The following is a 16,731-nucleotide window of genomic DNA, read 5'->3' as shown; positions in this document are numbered from 1 at the left end:
TAACAATTATCAAAACAACATAAGGTCAGATTCAGTGTTTCTTATAAAAAGATTCTGAGTAACTGACTGTATACAGATATATATTGTACACTGTAATGAAGAATAACTGAACAGTTACCTACTTGTAGGGATGCAGCTGGCCCTAGCTCAGCACAAAGTCTTCACAATGATGGGCCTATAACAAACAACAGGTTTTGTAGTAATGCCACCAAATATTCATAATTGAATAGATTTTATTTCACATTTACACATTAGCAAGTGTATATACAATTTAAAAAAAAAACAGCCTTGCCGGAAAAAAAATAGTTGGAAATGATCTATCCTAACTTGAGACACTGAGTATTAAAGCTATCACCCTCTTTGATAGCTACAGCTTCTAAAAGTGCCTGCTTCTTCTGCATACTGCGAGATGACTCCAGTTCATACATTGTTGTCAAGTTGAAGAGAACACTCTCATGTAGGTAGTGCTTGGGGTCCTGCTGAACCATTCCTTCCAACTGCCGGAGGGAATCCTTCAGTTTTCCCAGATAAAGAAGACAAACAGCAGCATTGTTATTAGCCTAGAGAAAAATATATTGTAAAGAAATGTTAGTTTGTGTGTGTATATCTGTTTAGGTATGTATGTATTTACAAGTGATGAGAGGGAAGGAAGAAAAGAAGTCTAGCATCTGGAGTTACAACAGATTTAACTTGTGCTAAGAATTACTATCTTGTCTGTGTATGTGCATGCAAGTAATTAAAATACATTATCAGTCATACAATCCTATCCCTTTCTTGGTATTCTCAAGATTTATCTTGTGCCAGTAGGACCTGATGACTTCTAAGAGCTGCAACTAAAAGAGAGAGTCTAACATGAAGTATAAATAGTGTAGATATTACTTGGTTAATTTTGAAAGCAAATTGATACAGATTTCAGAAATTTCATGAGCCTCTGAATGCTGTAATGTTTTTTTTTAATGATTTCACTATAGCTTCAGGAGTATTTTCCTCTTTGGCTTACATGTAGACGATCCACATAAGCAACAGGAAGAAATTGTCGTATCACAAAGGCATCTACAACTGATTTCAACTAAATTAATTAGATAGGACAGTCTAAACACATCATAAATTATCATGCCAGTTTTCCCCACAAAAGAGGCTTTAGGAGTTACCAAAAGACTCCAAAAGTGTGAAGTCATGTAACATGTTTAGCAGCAGAAACTTTCACAGCTTCTGAAAACTGCAGATCAAGGAAGAACACAGCCTTTCAGAAGGAAATTCTTTTTCTCTCCAGGAAACTTTACTCATGCAATTTATAACACGTACTGCTTTACAGTGTGAAAAATTATGCAGTTCATGTGCTGCTTAAACTCAGTCCCCTTATTCTTTATATTGCATTGGATCTGGCTACAGGGGTCTCACTGTCTTACTTCTTAGGAACACTCTTACATGACCAAGCACTGAAAGCTGCCACATGTAGAAACCCCAGAAGTAAATAAACAGCTCTTCTTTGGTCTCCTCTTGTCTCCAAGTCTCTGATATGCAGTGTGCTAAAAATGTCATGTTTAAAATTACAGTATCCCTTCAATGTTGTGTGAAATTGAGTTAATCCTACATTGGTTGGCAGCTGCCATTTCTTTTTTGACATCCATGTCTATGGTAAAAACAGTGAAAGCAAAAAAACCAGTGCTTTTGGGAAGATCCTGTAAAGCATGATGTGTTGGAATTTCTACATGCATGCCTAAATACTCATGCCCTTCATACAGACTGGTTCTTCATTTCCCATCTCACTTTGTATCTTATCCTAAAAACCCTTTGTCACATCTAATTTTTCTGTAAAGCTCTAAGCATACTCTGGGTACTAACTGAACCCATGTGTGAAGCATTATGAGAATAATTTAGGTGTTCATTACAAATGTAGCAATTTGGAGATTTACCACAGCATTTGATGAGTCCATCCTTAAAATTTCTGTGAAAAATCGATGAGCTTCTGCAAAATTATTCTGACCAAGGTGAAGAAATGCTCTAGAAAGTAGATGACATATGAATGAGTTTTTCTCAAAAAACCAAGATGATAATACATTTTTAAAAGAATGGACACAATTTTTAATTTTTCCTGCTATGTGAGAGTCTTTGACATTTGCTCTTCACGGTGTAAAGACAACCACCAAGGAGACACTGATTTACAGACAAATGGAATGACAACTTGAATCATTTGGTTATTACATATACTGCCTACCAAAGCAACAGTCTTCACTGTGTCTTTATTAATTTAAATGCTGATACTCTCTTCCTTAATTTCTCTCTCTCCATGAAATTAAGCAATGCTACGTAATTTTGAAAAGTGTTTTCTAAATATATTAAATCAGTGTGGTAACCACTACAAATGGAATCTCTCATCATGCAACTCAATTGACTACAATGTATTCCAACATTCTTTGAAACTATCAGCCAGTGACTTTACTACCAGATCTGACTGTAGGTTAAGGGCTCAAGAGCTTCTCTTCTATGAGTTATTTATGCAGATTTATATGAAAAAAGCAGAATGAAAATATGCAACATCTGGAAGAATGAGAAAAAGCTTTGTAAAATCAACTGAAGGAACAGAATTTCAATCCAGGATAATATGACTGTATGAAGTAATACAGATCTCCTGGGTCTATATGCCATTCAGTCCCACTTAGGACATATGCAGTTACGTGAAAGAGAAAGAGAACGGGATTATATCAAGGATAGTTTAATGCTCACAATGCACACTTTGCAAAACTATTTTAAAGTTTCTTTTAGCTATTAAATTATCTACCTGTTCATTAAAACCATAATTTGGCTCTGTAGTCCATCCAATTTGTGAGTCACTTTCTCGACGTCTTGAAAATATTTTTCTGCAGTTTTTATGTCTCCAATCTAGACAGTAAAATCATAAGAAAGTTAATGCAATAAGATGAGATACATCCTGATTATATCTGTTACAAAGGATAACAACATGAAAACATAGCAAAGTCCATTATCTAATTATTTGGCACCAAGCTCACTGGGTAACATCTGTTTACCAAACAAGGTATTTGAACTGTTTCTCAGCTGTGGGTTGTGGAGCATTCAAGGACTGTAGAGCAGGGGTGCCCCACATCCTCATTTGGCTATTTGGTTGTAAATCACTCCAGAGTTCTCAAAGTTAGCTGAAAATGAGAAAGATCAGAATTTACTTGGAGCGTGAGTGAGTGTTACTCTGCAGGAAGTAGAGAGAGACACTGCCCACAGGCAGAAGCTTTCAGCAGGAACTAAAACTGGAATACAGTGGCCTGGTAGCTACCACAGGACCCATCCTTGGGTAATCCACAGCTTCTGGGTCATAGCAAAGGACCACAGGATGACTTCAGTGCATGAGACTGAAACATGTCAGAAAACAGCCTCAGTGCAATGGTCACTGACAGTATCAGGGAGACAGTTCATTTGCAGACTGAAAAATACTGGTGAGTAGACACAAACAAAACAGGTTTCCATGCTAAAAACAAATCCATTGTTTCAATCAGGGTACATACAATTTCTTTCCACAAATAAAGGCATAAACCACAGAGAAAATAGTTTTATGTAAAAGATAATGCTAGCACAAGCAAAATTGAATCCATTCTTCAATACTTTTAGCCTGGTAATTAGAAGGAAGCCCCTAACCATGAAATTAATCCCTTTCTAAAGCAAAGCACCAGTCTGCTCCACTGGGAGCTTGATGAGTCCATATCTAATATGCCTCAAGATTAATCACCCTTAATTTGTTGTCATGAAGAGTTCTCATTTCTTAGCAGCATCTTGCACCTTCTCAGTAAACATGTCAAACAGTTTACTTTTTTTTTTTTTACAGAACATTTAAAGAAAGATTTAGTTTTTAGTAGTAATTAAAATGTTAAAAACTTAGTGGTCTTCATAACTTTGTTTAACTTAATTCAGAATGCAAGACTTTAGTATCTAATAATAACTAGTGCTTTGAATAAAAATGAAAATTCCTCTGTTAACCTCAAGTAATCATATATCCCAACAAGGAGCTTCCAATATACTATGTTCTGAAGTTAGTTGTTTGTCTGGAAACTAAGACAGTTTTCCTTAAATACTCCTAGGATTGACTTACTGTTTCTAACTCTGTTTTCGAGCAATCTATTCAGAGGGTAAGGTCTGGAAGCTTTCCACTTTCTAAATTCTTTCATGCAGTTATTTAAATGTGAATTCTGAATTGGTCAGTCAGCAAGAAGAGTCACTAGCAACACAATCATATCCTAGAGACATGTATTCACCATTTCATATGAATTTTTGCTTTACAATTCAGGTGAATCCTGCCATAATGCTGGTGCTTCTGAAATTTTCTCTATAACAGTCTCTCTTTTCCTGCATTCTCCGTTTCTCTCACCCTCATTTCCCACTTATGTCAGGGCAAGAGCTAAAAGCTGAACATCAGATCTAGGCCTCTTTCTGCCCCACTACATGTGAAGACAAGACATGGTGTCTTAGAACAGTAAACTCAATTTCAGTAAGAAAGAAACAATCACACACAAAGGTTTTATATTTTTAAAATAGTTACCTCTTTTTCTATTTAACTCCTGAATTTACATTTAATTCTACGTTGCTGCTGTGTTTCATATGTGTTGTCTATTGTCAAGCAGTATTTGTGACAGATAAGCAGTGAAAATCCACCTCCCTTATGCCTCTCTTGGATAATGTTCAAAGCTAAGAGAACAGTCTGAGGTATTTGAGAATCACTGTTTTTGAGAAGCTGTGACCTTTGAATATGAGTAAATTGCTTTCCCATTTTACCTGCAAGAGGTTTGTTTTCTTCACATAGTGCCTTGTCAACAGAGCACACATACTGCACTGTTGTCTTACCAAAATCATGATGCCCAGCCCTGCAAAATAATCTCCTCCTTTGATGTGAACTTCTTGAGTTTGTTTACCTGCACACTTATCATTTCTCTTAATACATCAAAATTTTGCATCTATTCCCAGAGTACTCTCCAGACAGAGCTGAAGATTTTGTCACAAAAAATAGACAACATGCCATACATTATTTATCTCCTTAAAGTGCTAGAAGAAAGGAAAACATTTGAATGTAGAAGTAATGCTTTCTATTAACTGGGATCACATGAAGGTATCAAGGACTGCTCATACTCCCTTTTGCTATGTCCAGTTCTAACAGTGAAACCACTAAATACTAAAGGTCTGGTGTCACAGCCAGCACTGCAGAGGTCAATGACTTCGAGTGACTGTGAAAGCCACATTTGAAACTGGGTAGGCATAATTCTTTCAGAAGTTGGGAGATGCTTTCCTCTTGAGAGTGAAAATTTTTCCCTAGCAAATTAACAGACCAGAGAGAATGACATTAGGGCAGATGCTCCTGTCAGCCAGGTAGTACCAGTAATGTACCCTGTTGCTTTCCCAGTAAGACCAGAATTATTAATAACTTTTATTTCCAACAATATTGTGCATATTTACAGTACCATTCTTTAATATGGATAATTACTAGGTTGCTTACTTAGGTCATAATTAACCCACACAGCCAATAACATGGCTCTGTAGTGATGGAGATCCACTTCAAATCAGAGACTTTTTAAAGACAAACGTATCAGCTCACTGTGAAATATCAGTATCAGAAATATGAAAGAACTGAAAAGAACTTGTGAGGTACTAAAAATTAAAACAATCAGATACTAATTATTTAGATGCATCACTTTCTGACACAAAAGCACTACTGTACTTACTTTTTTGAAAAATTATTATGGTAAGTACATAACTACATGGAAATTTATTATACTTGGAAAGTCCCGTTTTTTCTTTTTATGTGTCCTCCTGTGTCTTCTTGTGGATATAACCTGGACAAAAGAACACTGATTTTTTTCTAGATGAAGATGCTATACAGTGTGATTGAGAGATACATGTAGTTTGATGCAGTGAAAAATGAGATTTTTAGTGAATTCTAGCTCACTGAAGTCAATGTGAGCTTTACCATTAGTTTAAGGGAAAGCAGAATATTCTAATAATTTACTCAGAGCAACAATTTTCTACAGCATATTCTTTGTTTGCTAATGTACATATATGCACTTATAGTCTTAGAGATGCCTTATATTTCCTAACTATCTAATAACATGAGGTGGAAGTTGGGTTTTTTTGACCACCACCTCTATAATTTGATACTATAAAACAACTATAGCTTTAAACGCAACAATTATTCACTACATAGCTGTCAACAGCAATATTACCTAGCAGATTTAGAATAAAATGCATACCTGAAGGAAAATTCTTCCAATTCCACTCAACAGCTGAGGCTCTTGCTGTGGGTAATACTTGATGACAGTGTGGTAAGCATCTACAGCAAGCACATAGTCCTAAAGGGGTGAAAAGCACATGAGCAGATGCTTAAGAATTCTTCAGCCTTTACATCTTTTTAAAGACATATTCAAGCAGAATTAAAGGTATTATAACTTGTCAGTAGGGCAGACTGTAGACTCTGGTAACTGACTGTATCAGTCTTTTCTCAGTTATACTGGAACTGCATACACTGGAGATCTTCCATTTTTCTGAACATTACTCCAGCTTAGATTATGATTTAGGATGAAAGTCAAGTGTCTTCTGTGTGACTGGGGTATACATACTTGAGAAGTGGCTAATGTTTCAAGTATATGTAAAATTTACATGGTTTAACAAAATTTGTTCCAAAGTTTTGGGAACTGTTTGTGTATATGCTTTTAACTTGTGAAAAATACAATACAACAGAACCTGCAACTCATGCACATTTTCAGATGACCAACAAGCATTACTGCCAAGGGAAAAGAGACCATTTCTATCCCTTCATCTCAAACCTTGTTCCCTTCTACCATACCATATACCAGGGAAAATTGACAGGTAATCTAAACAGAAAACTGGTTTGGGGTAAAGTGTGGGGTGGGCTGGTTCTGAACTCCAGGTAGCTTTGCAAATGACCCCCCCAAACCCCACACCTGCAGAAAGACTTTGAGGGCCATCTCTGAGATTTGCCTAAACAAGATGCAGTGCAGTTTTACCCTCCAGATAATGACCCCTGACAGAGGATTAAACAAAATCATGGTCCCATCTCCCATGGGAAAGAAATGCCCATGCACCTGGTGACTGAGTCCATCTGTTTCATTCACCCCAGCAGTAATGCAGTGATCTAGGCAGTGAAAGACTTTTAGAGTGTGGATACATGTTTTTTGGCAAGTATGCATAAGAAACTCCCCATGCACTCTATGCTGACCAGAAGATGCTCATGGGTAGGTCCTTTCACAAGGCACAGGGCTGCAGTAGCCTCAGCAATAGCTTTTTTGTGCAATCCAGAGTACAGGCAGAGAAAGCCTACGCTTGCTTATAAAAGCCAGGCAGATAAAAAGACAGAAATCCCAGTGCTGTGCTAATCTGGTGAGCCCTGACAGTCATGCCTTTCAAACTTCATGGAAGAATTTGTGGCAGGTGTTGGGAAGAAAAGACACAAAGAATAATCTTTCGAAAATGCACTGGATACTCTTTACCATCTATCTTGGTCAAATTCTAGTACTCATTTACCTTGTCTCGAATGTGATCACAAATACTGGGATAAAGGTACTTTTTCTTCATCTGCTTGTCTGAGGAGGCAATGTACTCTAAGTGCTATTAATTTATTTTCCTGAGGTTGCACTTAAAATGACTGAACCCTACTTAACCCCTGCACCAGGTCACCATTTGGACAAAAATAATGGTTTCATAAATACAAAAATTCATGAGAAGTCTTTGCAGTCTGATCTGTATGAGAGAGAAATTATATGTCCTATAATAGGAGTGGCTGACTCAAAACAGCTGAGGAGGAGGCACTGCAGGAACCTTCACTTGCACACAACTTGTATATTGTGGGTATAATGATTAATTCCAAAGAGTTAATTATTAACATTTAGAGTTTATTCCAATTCTAGTGTGCCATGCCATGTTCATGCTTATTTGAACTCTTCTTGGGAAGAGTTCAGAGCAAAGACAACATATTTACTAAAATATATTTATTTAAACTGATTTATTTAACGCTCAGACCTCAAATGTTATGACATTTATGCTACCAATGTTTTTTCAAAAATTAGACTTAGGAAAAAGCAATTTTCACTGTACTATCTCTCACTAAAGGACTTCATTGACCACAGAGTTCCACTGTATTAGTTAGGCACAGAAAACTTGGAATAGGGATCCTCCAAACTGGCTCCTTAGAGGAAACTGAGCCACACTTGTATTGGCTGCTAATACCTGCAAGAGTGTAATTTACAAAAATCTGAAAAATTGTCCATAACTGTAAATCTTAACCTTTTTGAACACATGTACTCAATGGAGAAATTATTTTATTGAAACAAATTCTAGCTTTTGTGCTCAGTGTCTTGCATTCTGTCAGGTGCCCCTCATCCAGTGCTCAGTCTCTTGCACACTCTACGGCTTAGGCCGTAGACAAACTACAAGAAAAAATGTCTGAGTGAAGTCTTGGTTCATATAAGATTTGGTTTTGAGGAGTAAAACGTATTAGGTACTGCCAGGCAAAAAACCAGTGAGTACAGCTTAAGGCTTAAAGGTAAGGCTGCATATTGTCATGGTCTTTCTATAGACTGCAAGCCTTCGTATTTTCCACATCTTTGTAAAGAAATCCTAAAAGAAACACTCAATTTTACTGTTCAGGATATGAATGAGAGTTGGCCTATTGTTTTACAATTCAAAATTTCTTTTATTATGAAAATTCGTAGCTAACATTAAATATTCCCATCCAAAACAGTTGCAAGCCATTGGATCTACTTGCACAAAACTGGCAAGTGGGGTTTGTTTTTCTTAGATGCACTGCAGTATAGCTCTAATTCCTTCCATGGTGACTGCATTATACGTTTTTGTTTCACTCATCACCACCTTAAGTACTTAAAATACTAATTAGGAGATATTTAGAAATAAGCATTACGTGACCATGAAGTGCAGAATGCTGAAAATAGGTTTAATAAACCATACACTAAAAATCAGCTTGAGTTATACAAAGTGTACAGTTCATAAATACTATTATTTTGGAAAGAGAGGACAAGGATAACTTACCCTTCCTATCTAGTACATTTGTGGAAGGGTTATGAAAGCAGAGATTGAGTGTTCTGAATCCAAAGAGCAGTACTGCAGCACAGTTAGGCAAAAGATTGGATGATTCATGCAGTCTTTCTCCTTTAAATCATAAAGGAACCAAAGTCCTCAGGCATCAGTCCCTTGCATCATTACAAGTACAAGCTGTTACCTCCTTCTTTGTACAGTTTTAATTGTATTAGATCCAAATCAAAACCAATTCTAACACTTTTGTTTTTATGAAGGACAACACTGAAAGAAGTTCTAAAAAGTGCAAAATGTGCCTTTAATTAGAGTGCATTTATAATATACATGGAAAGTACTTAAGTGTTTATTCCTCAGAGAGGCAGAAGTCTAGCAAGATAATGTCAAAAGTGATTTTAACTCAGATGAAAAGAACTTAAGAAGTTTGCATGATGCTTCCATAGTAATTTAGTAAAATGACAGACATGCTTCAATTAGATTGTTGAAATGAAGCAATGCACATCATCAGTTGCATTTTAAATGAATATTCCCTCATGCTGCTATATTCCAGATAAGCTTTCACCGTGACTCAAACCCATGGTTCTTGTAAATGGAAGCCTACTATGACACATGGCATGGTCTCTTCTCTTTCCTTCTTGCTCTATTTCCATCTCCTCCCTAACACTGCCCATTGTTCACATGAAATGGGAAAGCCAATCCATTATTTCTTTGGTTTTCTCACTTAGTTAAGTCAACAGTGGTGCAAGGAAGGAAGATGATAGAATACATTTAGCAATGGTTGCACTGGAGAAAAGGGGAAAAGGAAAAGCACAGGAAAAGACTGCATAGTAGCACTGCCTGAAACTGCTACTGAGCTGCATCGTCAGCCACACAGAGAAGGGAGTTCTCAAGCACAGCTGGCAGAATTCAGCACATAGGGAAGGTGGTCCCAGGGTTAGGGAGATGTGTGACCTGTTTCACTATAGGTTTCCTGCACAAGTCTGGGTTAATCACTTCTCTGCACCTCACTTTTGTACCTCCAAAAAATATACCTCTCCATATAAATAATTTAATGAAATGTTTAGCTGTGAAACTAATGAGGCCATATTTAAAAACACAAAAGTCACTGTGTTACATAAAGAGAATTCGAGTCAGATAAGTAATGCAGATGAAATATGATACGAAAGAAACCTAATTAGAACTGAGAACAACTGAAGCAGATTTAAAAATGTTATCTTTTTTTTTTCAAGTGTCAATCCTAGTAAGATTGTTCTGTATGAAATACTATTGAAGTTTCCTTACCAAAGAGGTTAGTAAAAAAAAGTAATCAGATTGAATTTTTTTATACCAATGTCACATAGTTTTACTTTCTTAAAAGACTATTACTAATTTACTAATATCACAACCTATTCCATTAACCTAGCAGTACTTTGGGGTTCAAATTTGATTATATTGCAATATTGTAAATGTTCACTAGATGGCAATAGAAGGCACTGACTTGGAGAATGAAATTTTTTTTTTAAAACACACACACTTGGAATATTTGAATAAAAACAAACGCAGCTTTTAAACTGTATTACACAACATCCAAAAAATATACCTGGAACAGTTCAATTAATATAATTGTTCATGGGAGAATTAACAAAAGGGCGTTTAAAAACGATTTGAAGAAATAGTTTTGTACTGAACACTGTAGAAGGTGGAGAAGATGAATATAGCACTGCTGCATGCTAGAATGGTCTTAGAAATTCTTAAATTTATAAATAACCAATATAATTCTCCCACAGAGGATCTGTCACATAAGTGGAAAAATTAACTTAATGTAATACTCTGGTTTTAATGGCAACATGGCAATGTTTGAAAAATCTTTCTTAGAAACTCTCTATTCCTCCATATACAGATCTTTCTGAAAACTGAGAAACTCACAGTAAGTCCATAGCCAATGCACTGAAGTGTAAATTTCAGAAAGTAATCAAGCATTAATGTGCAATTGTGGGTACTCTGGAATTTATTGTGAAACCATAAATTTCTAACTTAACATCTGTGAGACAGGCCTGAAATAAAATTGGTCTTAAGAAGTATCTGAGTTTCAGTATTTAAGAAATACAATTTCAAAAAAGGTGATAAGTGGTATTAAAAATATATTTCTATTACTAGATTTAAACAGTATCAACAGGATCAAATCAGAAGGAAGTTGAGAACCGTGCATGGTCATGGATTTGTGCATACATGAGAAGAAAAACAGTGAAAATGTTAAAAAAAATTCACAGTCAAAAGTAAAGTGAACTTTTGAAAAAATGTATTATCAAATTTTTTATTTATATATTCTACTTTGTTTGGGATGGCAACTCACGCTTTTTGAAAAATGAAGTTCCTTAAGAATTGAACCTATGTCAAGAACCTGATTCAAAACACAAATGCTTACTAATTCTTAAATACCTCATAGTTTGATGTACAATTATTTCTATTCAGACTAAAATAATTCTGATTGCCATATTATTAAGAATACAAATTTTTGTTTTCCCTAATTTTCATAAAAAGGATACTGCTTTGTATTTAAGGTAGTAATTGGCTACTTGAATATTTAATAAGAAAAAACATAATTTTTGAGGTATTGTAATACTAAGTATAGAGCCCGGTTTGGGAAGCAGCTTAGTAAGTATTAGAGGGTTGGGTTTGGCATGACCTTGGGCAATCAGACCAGGGAGCAAGGAGAACAAATCTTGGCCTCTGGAGATTATACTGCTGACAGCTCTGCTCCAGGCTGTTGCTGCTAATTGATTTGTGAAGTACAGTTAAGCTCAAGATAATAGCAGTTGGTTGCAGGCTGAGATATGGTGATATTCCTATTTCCCTGAACATCAGGTGCAAGTCAGAAGTTTTATTTCCACTTCCTGAACACAAGAGAAGAGTCTTGCACCAACTGGAGTAGGATTGCTTAAAAAAGTAAGCTGGAAACACAGGGAAAAAACCCAGACACCACCCACTGGACATCAGTTACTTCTGCTTTTATTCCTTTCTCTACCCTCCCTACCCATTAGCGAGGATTTAACTTGAAAGAAGATATCTTACAACTGTGATAAGCTGGACATGGGAGGCTGTATTTAGATGTTCTGAATTTTTACTGTATACAAAGGCTTATTAATGATCACAAATAACATTTCTAGCACACAGTTTGAAAAAAAAAAAGCACATAGTTGTTTTTTAATTATAACATTTAGTTGTTTGAAAAATTCAATTTAAAAATGCAAATTCTGTACTGCTATTGCATATGCTCCAGGATGATTTGGGGAGAAATCGGTACAGATATGTTCCCAAAGAATATTACTGCAAATGGTTATCTATTAAATCAAAAATTATTAAGTCTAATTAATTCTTCACTAAGCAAACCATCCAGCCAGGCACTCTTCCCTTAGCTGCACCAGTAATTCGCTTGCGCTTTGCCTAACGTTCTATTCCAGAATATACGGTACCTCTGCAGTTGCTGCCACCCACGTACCTTCATCATTAGCAGACAGTTTGCCATGGAGTACATCACCCGGCCCAGACGTGACCTCCACAGCTGAACAGAGGCTGCAAAATAAGAGCAGCTTGTGAATTTGCACAGATAAATTAGAGGTTCTTTCTTGCCATCAATTATTGGTCCTAGGAATTACGGTTTTGAAAGATCCCCCTTGTTAACACCCCTGGGTTTTAGCCTGGGATTTTTTTAATTCTCAGCCATGCTGCACCATCATAAAGAAAATTCTGCATCTCTGAGGGAATTGCTCCAGTGGCTCTGGGGATCAGATCCCATGGAACAACACAGAGCAAGTGACAACCGCTCTGCTTTGAGCACAGGCCAAACATTAAATGCTAAAAGAAGCCACACATTTTCCAATATCAGAACAAAAGGTGCATAAATGATTCAAGCGATAATGAGCATCAGTTTAAAAACATGTAATCTGCAGCATTAAATGTGATGAACTCAAAAATCAAACATAACTAAAATGTCATTTCAGAGCCAAAACATTCAGGGTGAGAACTGTCTGAGTCTGGGACTGTTTGTGCTTGCCTCTGGCTTAGAGATATGCTGAAAAAATCTGCCAAGCCTGTCTGCTCTCCCCGAGCTCCTGGAGCTTGCAGGCATTAAAAGCTGCAGTGGCAGATTGCTCTCTCTTGCTTTGCAGACAGACTCCCGAGGTTGTAAGAGAATGGTTCACATAGATCCTTATTTTCTCTTGTGTTACAGTACCATAGATCAATGCTAGAAATATTCCTCTAATCCTTAAAAATAAACATTAGGAGTATTAATTTAGTAAGTTTGGAAAATAAATGTATCTTGGTCAATCAGCTGACAAGGTCACTGTAATGATTTCAGAAAGGGGGAGGGAAAGGGAGAAGAGGATATTTCAACGAGATTCTGATAACTGAGCCCACTTATTTGTATCAACAATGCAGTCTCTGATGAAAGCATGGCAGGTCACACAGATTGTTCTTTCAGCACATAAATGCCATCACAAATAAGAGAAGAGCTTGGTGAAAATGCCTACTCCCATCCCCAAAACCTCCTTCAATCCTCTCCAACTACAAAACAAAACAAACAAACACACACAAAAACCCCAACAACCCATGAACATCGCAAATTATCTTTGTCAAAAGAGAGGCATAATGTGGGACCCAAAACTGAATCCAGTAAATCCACTATTTCACCCAATGTACCTTAAAACTATATATTACTCCTAGCTTTTGTTTTAGAAATTTCCCCTTGACCATGCACCCCTACCACTATTAATGCAGAGGATGATGTAAATCATGATACAATTCTGTTTTTCTTTTCTTGTGGGTATCTGTAAAACTTGGAAATAATTAAGTAACTCTCCTTTATAGCTTCACTTATATTATTTATCCTTTTTGCATGTCCTTATAGTTTGATGTCACAAACCATGTTTCAGCTTTTTACAACTTAGGAGACAAAAATTAGACGCCTGTTCCTACACTGAAGACATCCAGGTTATCTGTTAACTATCCAATAGCAGTTCTCAAAAAGGACTGCAAAGCAGACAGATCAGATGGCTTCGGTCTGTGCTATAAACCTGATCTGGAAATTGCATTGTCCTGTGGGATGAAGCTTCTTAGCATTCACTGGTAAGAAGGGGTTAAAGAGAAAGTGCAAAGCAGTAAACAATATTGAAAACCAACAGCTGATTACTCTAGGTTACTGAAATGCCTGAAACCCACTGTGTGGGTCCACAGAGATGTACTTCCACTCTTAAGCATCTGCTCTTCTTTGTTACTTATCAAGGACTGTGCTCCACAGTGCCATTCATTTCAATAGGAGCTCTGTGTACTGAGAAGTTACAAAACTGGCACCTTATAAAATGTGTTACCAGGTAAGTGGTGCAATGCTAAACCCCTCTGCCTGTTGAAAAACTGGAATATGATGTGCTCCATTCTGGACTGGAGGAGATGTGCATGATAAGTTGATTGGTGTGGCGCCTTCTTACACCAGCAAAAGGGAAACTACATGCTAAGCATAACCCCCATAATGAATTAAGGCTGTCTTCACATAAAGTTAATAAGGTTTGCTTCAGCTAGTCTCATATGAAAAAAACAAACCCATTATCAGCCTCCTGGAGATCCAAATGCAGCAGAGGAGCATACAGGGAGCAGACCTGGCTGACCTCCACAGACAACAGCAGCCAACAGTCTCTGCAAAGGTCCCACGGGCTTTTTGGCAGTCTCAAAACTACAGGCAGCTGCAGAGTAGACACACAAAGATCCTTCCAAATTTGCAGCATCCTTGCACCTTGGTAACCACTAGCTGCTGCTTTTCTAACTATGCCTCCTCCTGAGCCAAGCTCAGCTCTAAAAGCAAGGAAAGGAAAGGAAGAGAGGAAAAGCAAGGAGCCAGAAACACACAAGTGAGGCAGACTGCAGGATGCAGGATTATGACACGGCTAGGAAAAAGTCCTCGTACCTTGAAGGGGAATCTGTCTTGATTTTAAAGGGGTAAAAAGGAAAAGAATGTGGGGATAATAAGGACAAAAAAGAGGGCAGAAAAAGGAATAACAGGGAAAAGTAGATAGAAGAAGAAAGGCAAAAAGAACAGCAGATAGAAGGAGAGAGCAGAAATTCTCTGAGGATTTATCCTTGTGGACAAATCTTCAGTATGAAATTATTTCTCTTCTTCCTAACCCTTCATTATTTAAGAAATACAATTTCCAAAAAAGTGATATATGGTATTAAAAATATATATTTCTATTACTAGAAGAAAACAAAACCAAAAGGATCAAATCAGAAGGAAGTTGAGAACTGTGCATACATGTGGATTTGTGCATACATGAGAAGAAAAACAGTGAAAATGTTAAAAATAGTTCACAGTCAAAAGAAAAGAGTAGTTAGTGTATTCATCTGACTATATTTGCAAATTCCTTTATGACAGATGCTGCTCACACACGTGTTCAATTTTTTAGGGCAGATCAAGATAGTATATTAAGGAAAATAATATATTAAAGGTGCTTTACATCCAGCCAACTACTTTGTCCTGATGATCCTTCTTTATGCAGTAATCTATCCTACACTACTTAGTTAAACAACTAAGAGACAAAGAAAAGAGAAAAACCATAGTTGTATATAAAGTCATGAAAATAATGACACAGATTAACACAATCTAAACTTTACTCTAAAAAGTGACTTAGGTTTTTCAGAAGTCTGAGTACCATGCAGCTATGTGAGACTCAGCCATCTGTGTAGCAGCACCTGCAGCAGCACCCTAGGCCAGAGTAGCCTTTGTAAAATGGCAGTTCCACCTTACGAAATTTATCAGATTTCAGACAGGAGGATGGAGAGAAGCCACTCAGGCAAGGCTTAAAATGAAACATCCATCTAGCTGCAACAGCAATACACTTACATATTCATTACTAAAGGATAGTAGCCGTGTTTTCTTCTAAGTAGGAGAAAAACTGATTTAGTGCATCAGTTTGATCAAGGGCAAAACTGTGAAATTAATTCCAGGAAATAAAAGTACAAAGTGTCTCATTTTAGAGGCTGAGTAGGTTATGAGATTACAAAAATACTGTTTTAACAACTCTTGGGCAGTCTTGTGAAAACTTTTAGCGTACTTAGGCAAACGATAAAAACACACTGCCTGTGAAAAAATGTTTAAAGAATACCCACCTTGTCTGTTCTCCTGTGTAATACTAGTCATACTTCCATCTTCAGCTAAGCCTTGTTCCAAGTTTTCTAATATCTGTAGTAAATATTTAAAGTAACAATGTGAGTTTGAACAGTACTATATATTACATGCAAATGATCTACAGTTGACAATCTGTATGAAAACAAATGCAGGCAGCAATGCTTTATCCAGGTACAGTTCAGAATTACTGATTATCACCATAGCTAGATCAATTGCATTAGGAAAGAAAGCCATTGTATGGTAGAAGGATGTTAGAGTTCAGGTTTATGATACTTACAGAACATTAAATGTCAGCACACTCTAGGGACAGTACATAAGACATTTTGTAAAGCAAAACATGAAATATGGTTCACCAGAGAATGAATATTAACAACTACAAAGAAAGTCAAACTGTTTTTTTCATAGAAAGCCATTGCCACTTGACTCTACCCCACGCTACATATCAGCTCTGGTTTCATCTTTTTGTCCTTAATGCATACTCCTCTCACTACATAGTGAAATTTCCCTCCCAAAGT

At 36.7% G+C, this 16,731-nt stretch overlaps 1 protein-coding gene across 1 annotated transcript in view; it reads right to left on the bottom strand.

Annotated features, from left to right (window-relative positions):
• Positions 1-215: 215 nt before the first annotated feature.
• TRAPPC12 (trafficking protein particle complex 12) overlaps positions 216-16,731 on the bottom strand; it is a 48,662-nt gene continuing 32,146 nt past the window's right edge. The window contains 6 exon segments of the mRNA XM_030447610.1: positions 216-560; positions 1,917-2,004; positions 2,783-2,883; positions 6,246-6,344; positions 12,539-12,612; positions 16,198-16,270. Coding sequence (XP_030303470.1) covers positions 318-560; positions 1,917-2,004; positions 2,783-2,883; positions 6,246-6,344; positions 12,539-12,612; positions 16,198-16,270 — 678 coding nt within the window. The 3' untranslated portion in view covers positions 216-317.

The sequence above is a fragment of the Calypte anna genome, chromosome 3 (assembly GCF_003957555.1).
Source record: "Calypte anna isolate BGI_N300 chromosome 3, bCalAnn1_v1.p, whole genome shotgun sequence".
Classification (NCBI taxonomy): domain Eukaryota; kingdom Metazoa; phylum Chordata; class Aves; order Apodiformes; family Trochilidae; genus Calypte; species Calypte anna.
This window is presented reverse-complemented; position numbering and strand designations above follow the sequence as displayed.